At 44.8% G+C, this 11,646-nt stretch overlaps 1 protein-coding gene across 1 annotated transcript in view; it reads right to left on the reverse strand.

The window, feature by feature from the left end:
* Nucleotides 1–367: 367 nt before the first annotated feature.
* MKNK1 (MAPK interacting serine/threonine kinase 1) overlaps nt 368–11,646 on the reverse strand; it is a 60,656-nt gene continuing 49,377 nt past the window's right edge. The window contains exons 14-15 of the mRNA XM_061632878.1: nt 4,437–4,522; nt 368–2,153 (exon numbers count right to left, since the gene is read on the reverse strand). Coding sequence (XP_061488862.1) covers nt 4,447–4,522 — 76 coding nt within the window. The 3' untranslated portion in view covers nt 368–2,153; nt 4,437–4,446. The remainder of the gene's footprint in view (nt 2,154–4,436; nt 4,523–11,646) is intronic.

Genomic DNA, 11,646 nt, shown 5'->3' on the forward strand with positions numbered 1-11,646 from the left:
TTAAGGTGCTGGACTATGACCTGGGAGACCAGGGTTCAAATCCCCAAACAGCCATGAAGCTCACGGGGTGACCTTGGGCCAGTCACTGCCTCTCAGCCTCAGAGGGAGGTAATGGCAAACCCCCTCTGAATATACTTACCATGACAACCCTATTCATAGGGTAGCCATAAGTCAGAATCAGCTTGAAGGCAGTCCATTGTTGTTGGGGGGGGCATATAAATATAACCACTGCCTTTGAACTTGCCCTAGACAGCACTGCTATCAGCTTGCAACATTGTTTTAGTAACCCACACTTGGAAGCAAAAGTATGAAAAATGCCTTTAAAAACATGATCCCATACCCAATAAATGTGTTTTCTCAGCCACTCTTGGGAGTGTGAACATTAACATTTTTTATTTAATTCCTCTCTTACGTTTTTGTGCCAAGCACCTGACCCAACTTCCCTCCAGGGTGAGGTCTTAATGAGGCTCATTTGCAGTCAAGTGTCTGCAGAGTTGGAAGCTGGCAAACAATTTCCCTTGTTAAGCAGCCCCACTCATGAATGTCTTAATGATACAGCTAACATGATGTGAATTCATTGGCAAGACTGAACACAAAAGTAGAAGCCACTGAGGAAGTTGGAGGGGGAGGAGAGAAGAGAGATTCACCAAACATTGAAATGGGTGTGTGTGTTAAGAATACTTTCTCTTCATTTTCAGGGGGTTATTACACCCATTAGCTCTGGCAACAGCAATTCATACAAGGTAAAATGTCAGTGCTTACAAATAACTATACAAGATTTGAGTGGTTTTCTTGTTCTTGCATTAAAAGACTGCAGTAAAAAGAAGAGCAAATAATGCTGCAATAAAATCAAGACAACAGTTTCAGAAGAATATTGCGCACCATCCCAATATCCAAGCAGTGCAAGACTTCCAAGGTTTCCTAGAAATCATCCATCTCAACCCCCAAATCCCATAACAATACTTTTAGCCATTTTAATTCAGGTTTCAACACATCCAACACACTAGCCCTCAGATTTGAGCTGTTTTAAACCAGACATAGGGAACTTCTTTTGACCCAAGGGTCAATTCCTCTCTTGCCCAACCCTCCAAGGGCCATATGCCAGTGGTGGGCATGGCCACCTCATCCAAACCACACCCACAATTACATGTATACATACAGCCGACAAACAGTACACAAAGTCACTCCTCCACCTCTCCCATAAGCCCCAGCTATTAGGCTTTTTTAAAAAGCATTTTACCACATTTGACAGTGCTACACTGATATACTCTCAGTTTCTTGAACGTTTGGACTGAGCTCAAACCTGAGAGAGAGGGAGGTGAAGGGTGTTCAGGATTACTTCAGGTATTGCTGAAAAGCTTTCCACCTTATTCTTCCACACCCAGTTGTTTGTTTAAAAAGCACAGCTCTTTTCTGTGGGACATTTCACAGCAGCTTTTGAATTTGAAAACGGAAAAAGGTAGATGCTTTCAAAATTCTTGATGGGTAACCTAAGCTTAGTTGATAATGCACGTAAGGACCCCTGAACTGTTCTTGGCAAAATTGTTCATACATCAGAACCATGCCCACTCCCAGGGACCTGTATCATTTGTCGGAGAGATTCCCAGGAGTGTAGTTGTCCAGGGCCTCAGGGGGTCTGAAACCCCTTACTTTTTTGGGAGCAGGGTCCTATGTCTCCAGCATCCTGTGAGCCAATCAGCATGAAAGAGGAGTGTATTAGCCATTGAGAAGAGTCTTCTAACATACTTCCTTATCCTTTCCTGCTGATGGAGCCAATCAGAGTGAAAGGAGGTGAATCAGCCACTGAGAAGACTCTTCTCAGTAGCGAACACTCTCCTCTTTCATGCTTATTGGCACCTAGGGAAGTCTGTTGTGATGGGCTAAGGCATTAACAAAGATCTCATTCTCAATCCCACACCAAAAAAGGGAGAGGGTGCATGCCTGTGAATAACATGGACCCTGAACTTCTGAATTTGCCACTACACTACTGGAGACTCCACACACAGAAGGGCTGCCTTAGCAAGCAAGCCTCAAAGTAAAAGCAGGATACATAATAATGCAACCATTCCACTGGATGGATCGTTTTGTTAATGAGAGAGGTTGCAGTCAGGGGTGGCATCATGTATTCCAGGCAGCCCTCAGTCTCTGGAATCCTGGGGATAGAGAACAATGTAGTCAGCATGCAACAAATTTTCTAGAGCACAGCATTCCTGGAACTGCTTCATTAGTTTTTGCCTACATGTAAAAAAAGGGATGGGAAACTTGGAATCCAGCAACTTCTGGAGGGCCACAACTCCCATTGTCCCTGACCCTTAGCTATTCTGGCTGGGGCTGAGGGGCGTTTGGGCCCAACCTGATCTAGGGGGCCACAGGTCCCCCATCCCTGCTGTAACTACTGGCATTTAAAGCACTGCCTTCTAGACAGGTCAGCTTCATTTATATACAGTTGGTGTTGTGGTGGTATAACTTTGATCTAGGGCTCTGTAGAAAACTGAGTCACTGTAATCTGGGATAAGTGGGACCTGCAACTGTGGAATGCTCAAGAGATCCAGCTTTCTTCCAGGAAGCTCCATTTCATTCTCCCCCCTACCCCACCCCACTTTTAGACATACACTCTGCATTCTGTCACTACCAAGCATGCTCAGTCGTCATGGGGGGGGGTCTAACTTTTTTTTAAAAAGTATTTCTGCAACCTTCCATGGATTTAGGGAATATGTGAAGGGGGATCAGAATCATGCCTACCCAGAGCTTGGAAGTAATTATTTTTTTGAGGAATGTTTGAGGAAAGTAGTTACTTTTTTGAGCAATGAGTGGGTAATTCCTTTACATTTTGATTGTAATAGAACTAGGAGTAATTTATTACTTTTGTGGAGTAATTGTAATGTTTCCAGGATTACTTTTGGACATTATTTGGGGGCGGAAGCAGGGGAAGTCTTCTGCACCTCTGATTTGTGGATAAAAATAATGCACCTCAAATTGGGCTTCTGTGCAGCATTGCTCTTCCATCATGCTCTCTGGGTGGGTAAGAGGCGATGAGGAAGGAGGTGGAGAGTGAGACAGGGTGGAGTGGAGAAAACAATGGATGGTGGTAGAAAAGAATGGAGTGGAGGGAGAAAGGAGCTGGAGGGCAAGAACATGGATAAAGGAGAAGGAGGCAGCAGCAGAATGGAGATAAAGAACTGTGGAAGTGAGAGAGTGTACTTGGCACACAAAGTGGCCTCCACCACCCTCTCTGGCTACTATGCTGCATTTGCAGTACTTTTAACTTTTTTGCATCTCAGGGGAAAATGTGTGCTTGGATGAGTGTTCCTTAGTTGGTGGCAGGGCAGGGTGCTGGAGGTGGTTAAGTGAGAGAGATTATGCTTGCTGGCTGAGGGGGGGTTGCACTTGGTTTGACTAGTAGTGAGCAGTGGCCTCTGCCTCCCTCCCCACCTCCCTTACCAGTGGAGAGACCATTTTTGCTATTTTATGGATAAAAAGAATTATTCTACTACCTCTGTATGTGTGTGTTTATTTTTAATGTTGTTTTAGGTTAGTTAGATGTGCAGCAGCCAAGGCCAGCACCTTGTAGGTGTTTTTTTTTTAAAGTCACTGAAATGCAATTGTAGTGATTACTCTTGAGAAAAAGTAATCAATTACTTTCTGAGCAATTTTAATGGTAATTACTACTTTTTGGCCATGTAATTGTAACTAATTTATTACTTTTTAAAAGTAATCTTCCAAGCTCTGGGCCTGCCACATCCCTCAATGTTGATCGCGCTGCTGGCCATACCCCTGCTTGGCACCTGCACACTTGGCATTAGTGGGAAAAGGGCAGGCACCCGTAGCTCTTTTCCGCAGAACCAAGGGGAAAGGGTTTAGCACCACTTTCTCACCTATCCCTTTTTGATGTCAAAAATTAGACCCTCAGTTGCTCCATTCACAAATAAAGATGGAGACTGACCAAACAAAGCTGCCCCTTAGGTTATTTAGCATGGCCCTGGGGGCTCAGGAAAGTTTCTGCTGACAAACGGAGCCTTTGCCGTATGAATATAACCTAAGAAGAGCCCTGCTGGTTCAGGTCAGTGGCCCAGCTATTTCAGCATCCTATTCTCATGGTGGCCAAGCAGATGCCTATGGGTACGTTTGAGACAGAGAGACTGAAAGGAGGAGAGGAAGCCATTTTAGGCAAAAGTAGAAATATAACGCAAGCCACCAAGGGGCAGTGCTAGTTTCATCTCTAGACTACTCTCATTAATGAGTTAAAGTACCAAATGAAGGCGTTTCTCTTAGTACCAGAATACTGTGGTGTAGTAGTTAGAGTGCTGGACTACAACCTGGGAGACCAGGGTTCAAATCCCCACACAGCCATGAAGCTCACTGGGTGACCTTGGGCCAGTCACTGCCTCTCAGCCTCAGAGGGAGGCAATGGCAAACCACCTCTGAATACCGCTTACCATGAAAACCCTATTCAAAGGGTCGCCATAAGTTGGGATCGACTTGAAGGCAGACCATTTCCATTTTCACCCAATGAATTATGGTCCTGAAAAATAGAGAGTTTCTTTAATCAAGTCTTTAATGAAATCATACAAGAAGTCTTCAGGCAACTACAGCTAAAAGTAGATTGCTGTGACTCAAAGCTGTGTGCCTGTAAGTCTTATGACACATGAAGTAAGTTAGGGAAGATTACTTGGATAATTCTGTCAGACCTTCTACAATGGATGTGTACAGTATGGCACAGAGCACATAAGAGATCAAATAAATATTCCTGGAGGAGGATGGAAGATATGAAATAGCACAGGGAGAAATTAGTTACAGTGATGATGGAAGTTGACACAGTAGCCTAAAATCTATACTGTGCGATGCTCATGGCAGTGAAGCCTCACCATCAGTACATATATGACAGTGCTTAGGATGACGGATTTCTGCACATGCCTTCCATCTCAAAGCAATGCTAGCCTGGACAGCAAAGCCGAGATTAATTCCCTCAATTGCTGCCACTTCCCTTAAAGTTTGATTGTAGGATCCTATACTTGGATTCTAGGGTCTGAGCAGCACTTGCTCCAGATCAAGACAGCAAAGTTAGAATGTATTTGGGCCATGCGTGCACACACACGTCTCCCTTCAGCTCTCCTCTCAGATTCACAGGATCCACCTTGATCAATTAACCAAGACAAGTCATGTTTGTGTGGCTGAAGCAGCAAGTTTGCACCTTCTTTTCCTTCCTCCCCCACACAACTACTTGGAGCCTAATCCCATGTATTTTAAATAGAAAGGCCCATTGAATCTACGTATGGGTCAAAGTGCAAGTTATATCAATCACTTTTAAAAAAATGGTGCACCAAGGCTCTATTCTACCTCATCCCTAACCAAAAACCCACAGCTGCATAGGGAAGCAGAGGTGGGGAGAGTGAGATCAGAATCACAGCAGGAGGGTAGGGGGTTAAGTTCCCCTCCCTCACACACACATACAATTTTTCCATCAGAAAGAATCCCACTGACACTGAAGTGTGCCTAGGCTTTTCAACCTGAGGGTTTTTTTGGGGGGGGGCAGTGTTTGCTTTAACACTTTTATTCTACCCTTCCTCTGAAAAATGCATGGTAGTATCTTTCTGTCCCCCACCCCATTTGATCTCCACAATCAAGGCAAGTCTTAGGGATGGACAAGCTGGGTGGTTGCCCAGGGCGCTGAGCTGAAAGGGGCACAAAGCTGAGCTCAGTGGCTGTATTTTTGAATGTACAGTCTACAGTGAGCTAGGGTGGCAAAAAGCAAGTGTCTGTAACCTCCCCCACCCCAAAGTTCTACCAATTGTTTGGGTTCTAACTACAAAAATGATCTTCCTTCAATTAGCTTCAAGGTATGTTTCTTTTTCAGTTTCCACTTTTTAGCGCTGTGTAAAAATCAGTGGAACACAGCTTTACTTTGAGAAAATATTACCAAGCATTTAGCACTTCAAATACTATAAACACTATAAGCATTATTTAAGTAATAAAATAAAGCCGTAACCTGTAAGTGGTCAGCTGGATACCTTTTTTGTATTTATAATTTTTATTTTTAAAGATAAAAATAATGGATATTCTAAAATAAAGAATGCTTACCAAAAAATAGGAACTGCTAAACAAACAAACAAACAAACAAAGTAAAACTTGTGGTAGTTCTATGTTGCATAATGCACTGCCACTGCTCAGAATATGGCTTTTTGAGGTTTGCTCACTAGAATTATTGGTATTTTCATGAAGAGGAAATCGTATATTACCGTGTAAGATGACACTGAATTTCAACATGTAATTGTGACGAGACCTCTCCCTGCCCATGGTCAGGGCCGGTTCTAAAGGGCGGCCAGCTGGGGCACTGGCCCGACGGCCCCTGGAGCTACAGGGGGGCCCTCAGCCGCCCCACCGCTCCCCTTCTGCGATCCATGCCCCCCCCACACCCCACTTACTTGTCTGCTGTCTTTTACCGTTGCCCTTAACAAAGATGGCAGCCACGGTTTCCCTAAGGTACTGCAGCTCCTGCCACCATCTTAGTTGATGGCAGAGATGTGCGTGCATAGCACGCATGTGCGCCATCTACAAAGATGGTGGTGAAGGCATCATCCCCTTAGGGAAACTGCGACCGCCATCTTCGTTAAGGGCAATGGTAAAAGACAGCAGACAGGTAGGTGGGGGGCATAGGGGGGCCATGGGCGTGCAGGCGCACACGCACACACACACACTGGGGCCCAGGGCAAGCTGATGCCCAAGGGCCCTGGCATTCCTGGAGCTGGCCTTGCCCATGATGAAGTAAATATTTTACATAGTTTTATATGAAACAGAATATATGCTAATTTAGGCTTGAGCTGGCTGTACAATGTGTCCTTGGGAGGCTGGAAGGGTGGGGCTTGCTTTTTAGCTAGGCCTGCACCCCAAGTGTAGGGAAGTCTAAACCAATCACGGTAAGGTATAATCTTTATGTCTGGCAGCAATAAATATATGATTGGTGAGGTAGGCTTATGATTAGCTCAGGCCTAGTAGCCTCAGTTACAAGAGTTTGTTGTGAGGAAAGAAGAAACAGGGAAGAACATGACAACCTGCTCTTGTCACAGAAAGAACTCCAGGCCTACCAGGGAAAGAGTTCAAGTGGTGAGTCAGCAAATGCCACCTAAGATTTCCAGACAAGGCACCACTGTAATTTTCTGTGACTGTTACCACAGGGAAAGACATGAGTGGTATGAGGCCAGGCCTAAGGGAAGAACTCTTCCTGAATAAGTAGTGCAGAAGGCCAGGAGCAGGCCACAACAGACCTGTGAGACAGAGCCCCAGGAAGGAGAAGAAAGATCTGCCGGAAGGGGTTTGGAATTTGGAGGAGGTATTCAGGAGAAGCACAACCCAATCCCTATTCGCTTATCCCCATGTAAGAAAAAATGAAGCACACCTGTGATTCTGCTTGATCCCAGAGAAAGGAAGAGCAGCAAGCAAGAATTCTCACATGTAATCTGTTCACATAGTAATTCTTGCAATAGCCCCCAGCTTTGTACACACTTGCATTGGCCCCTGTAGAGGGGTAGCAAGGCCCCCAACATCACATCTACACCAGGCCCCATGAGCCCTCTGAGTGGCCATTGGGGCAGAGGTGCACTGAAGACATTTCTCTCCCAGAGTGCTAGTTATCCTAGGGCTGGCCCTGACCACAATAATCATTTGAGACAGGGGTTAACAACCAATTAGCACCGCAGCCATGTAAGGATTTGAACCTGGGTCAGTGGCACATATTCTACCATCAATGTGCTACAAGCAGGGCTGGCCCTACAATTAAGCAGAATGAGGCAGCTACATGTCAGGCAACAGATGCTGGAGTGTGGGGAGCTATGCCCCCTAAAGAAGCCTCTGTTGCCACCAGCATTCAAGAAAGATTTCACTGCTGGCCTGATCAGCTTCTCTACATGGATTTTTTGGGGAGGGGGGAGTTGTCTCATATCTCTGGCTGGCCCTGGTTTTAACTATTCCCCTCTGTCTCACTTCAGCAGGGATGGGGAACCCTTTCCAGCCCAAGGGCCATAGCAATCTTAGAGAAAGGGCACACCAATGATGGGCAGGACCAGAAGCAAGGAGCGTCAAGGAGCTGTCCAAGGTGCTTCAGGCCCTTCAAAGTTCAGACTAAAACCCAGAGGGGGTCTACTGCCCCACTGACATGGAGCACCAGCCACCAGAGGAAGAAAGAGCGGGTGGAATAATTGACACAACTCTTCCCTTGGAACAGTAAGGCTACATTCCAGCCAGACAAAAATTCAGAGATTTCTATGCCCTCTTCCACCGCTCCATTCAGCATCTAGGCAAGCCAGGAGATGCTTTTACAGTTCAAGGACACGCTCCAGGCAGGCAAAGGACTAAAGAAAGGTATGGAACAAGGCTGGAGAGAGGTGTAGTCTTGGGGTCAGTGGGAATAGAGGCCTGGAGGGCTGTAATCACCCAATGGCCACCCCACATCACAGGACTCCTTTTTGGTCCCTCACTGATAAGGGGATTTTAAAATTCCTTCTTTTGGTAGGAACAGCCTATCCTCAGTGTAATACTGCAGGATTTGTCTTTGCTTCGTTAGAAGCAGGGCATTAAGGAGAACATGTGGAGAAGGCATGGACTTGAAAGAGGACAACAGTGGAGGTGAAAGATAATCTCTTGCACACCACCCAGGAACAGGGTCTGTGCAATGAAGCCACCAATGAAATTATGAAGGTTGGGAGGCCTCTGGGCCAGGAAGCCCAGGATAGAGATTGCAGCTGTAGGGAGCAGAGCTTCATAAAATGATGGAAATTTACCAGCCACATCTCTAGCTGTCAGTCTCTGCTCCGTTTGCATTTCTGCACATATTACTTCTTTCCCTGTTGGCTGCTTAATTGTCCTTGAGCAGTAGCTCGAAAGAAGCTACTTCAACTGAGATGAGCAAGAAAGCCAAAACCTGCACAAATCCTCAGATCCCGTACTGAAGCAGAAAGATGTTGCAGTTATTGACATTTCAAAGTTTAAAATTCAAACTTGAAGAAAATTCAGCAGAGTGACCTTCTTCTGGCAGTTTCGTGGTAGTTTTAGCATAGCCTAATTAGAAACTGGTTGGAGAGTATGTGACTTGACTAGTAACAATTCTAGGCATGTCACATTGATTTCTACACTGTCCCCCAAAGGAAAAAATTGAACCCTCTGTCTCTGGGAGAGAAATGCATACATAAAGATGACATACACACTTCTTCCATCAAGAGAGAACTGGTTGATTCTAGTGTTTTTGAAAAAAAGAGGGCTAAGTGCATTCTTCTAAAGTAGCCATTATTTTTATTCTTAATTAAAGAATACTATTGCTTATTTTAAACACATTTACCTACTAATTTCACAGTCTACAGATCTTTCCTTACTTCCATGGGGATCTAGGGGCAGGCTGACTTGCTTTTGCAGCTTTCCTCTTCCTACAGATTGGAATTGATGGAGAGGAAGGGGTCATTCATTGCCATCAGGTGAACAAATATGCATGTATTCTTCACATTATAGATAACGCCCACTTACATCCTATATTTGGGCATATATTGTTCTCAGGAGAACTGGTGAAGTGTAATAGTTCTTGAGACCAAGGAAGACTATACACTGCAAATGCATGTTAACAGTTGGATCTCTCTGGGAGAAAAATAGATATGACAGGCTGCAAACAAGAGATCAGTGGTTGTGAGGGTGTGCTTAACTCTTCCCTACCATCTATTTTCAGTGCAGCACCCCAAAGCTGCTTTTTTTTACCTGCAAACCCATGATTATAGCAGCAAGGAAAAGTGTTCACTACACTTAAGAGAAGTGGCTGCCTCTGTGCATATGGTCTGTGCACAGGTATGTCACCATACAGCCAGGAGCCTGTGTACATGAACACATGGACAGAAGAAACACAAGACTGGTTATGTGTGAAGCAAACCTTGGCTATTCCAAGTTACATGCCATACCCATCCCAAAGTGCTGCTATCCTCACAGGCGTGGGACTGGAATTTGAGACAGAAGCTTGATATGGCACAGGAAGTGACTTTATATTGAATCAGACCATCTAGCTCAATGATGATTACCTGGGAGATGCCAGAGATTGGATCTAAATGCTCTGCGACTGAGCTATGGCACTTCCCCATAGCTCAGGTTCAAGAATCCCTTTTTGCAAGATTAAAAAAGCAAAACCCAGCAACTCCTGCTACAAGCTACAGTGGCAGGGCATCTGCTTTGCCTGTAGAAGATCCCAATCACTGATGAGAACTCTCCTGCTCTCAAAACCAGTAGGTGGTGTGTGTTGTAAACCCAGAATTCTTCAGGACAGAATAAACACCAGCATTTAAAAAAAATCATTTTAACGATTTCGAAGGGTTACAAGGAAATTAATGCTTCCTGTCCCAAGTCAAATCCTCATAGTTAGGTACATTAAGGAGGCTCTCCTATTTCCCTCAGGCTCGTAGCAGTGATTAAACTGTACCACCTGTACCAGTCTATTGATACTGTAACACTTGCAGCACATGAGGCTGCAATCCTAACTTTCGATCGGTGCTGCTGGAGGGGTTTATGATTCAGCGGATGGCCCCGTCCACTGGTGGGGCAACCATCACTGAGGCCCTACTGCAGAAGTGTGCCTGAGGAAGCGAAACTGCTGGCAGTAGGCCCTGAAACGGGGTGTTATGAGGCCAAGGCAGGGCTGGCCATAGATCCATTGGAACCTGGATCAGTTCAGGCTGCTTTGCTCTGTCAACCTGAAGCAGGTGCAGTGAAAAAGCAAAGTCCATCATTCTGCCCTGGTTGTCAGGGTTGCAGAGGCAGTGGAGAATCCACTGCTCTGTGCCTCTGGTCCCCCTCAGGATTGTTCTGCCATTCATAAATAACTTGTTACTGCATTGTTGCTCCTCTTGACAGAAGAGGTAATACCAATTGGAGACAGACTACCAGTTTTTTTAAGACTGAGCCTTCTCCTTAATCACACAGCCAAAATTGCAATGTCTCTATTATTGTATTAGTAGCAAATAGTTAGAAATGAAATAGTAAGAAGTGAAGGGGAAGAGGCACCAACATATGCGTCTTCAGAACTGTCAAGCCTTCAGTTGCCATGGTAGCATGTTCCTAAAGAAACCAAATTAGATGTTTTGTGCCTACCACAGGAATGGTCCAAAAGAAAAGCATTAGCTTTGAGAATTAAAACAGGCAGTTTTCGTTTTTTTTTTTTACTAATTTGCAAAACAGCCCCTTTTCTCAAGATCATACATAAAACTAGCATCTCTGGAGGAAATATACCCACACAGATCAACAGATTATTTTTATACCAGCAAACAGACAAGGGGAGGAGAGACTTTTCCTAGAGCTCTGTTTAAGCTAAAGGATGAATTATCCACTTTAAGAATACTGATAGTAAAGAACCCACACAGAGACACACTGCAGAATTCTTGCACTGCAGGAATACAAACTCCAGTATTTATTTTCTTTGTGTTCTCACCTCCCCTTCTCTCTCTCTCTCTCTCTCTCTCTCTCTCACACACACACACACACACACACACACACAAACGCACACACCAAGAAACACTGTAGTGGGTGAGTTAGGCTGGAAGAAAACACTATATGATCAGGTTATAATTTTATCTGCATGTTGAAAATAGTGGCTGAAATGACAGGAAACTGCAGCAAGATGTTTTA

This window comes from Rhineura floridana, chromosome 6, assembly GCF_030035675.1.
Source record: "Rhineura floridana isolate rRhiFlo1 chromosome 6, rRhiFlo1.hap2, whole genome shotgun sequence".
Classification (NCBI taxonomy): Eukaryota; Metazoa; Chordata; class Lepidosauria; order Squamata; family Rhineuridae; genus Rhineura; species Rhineura floridana.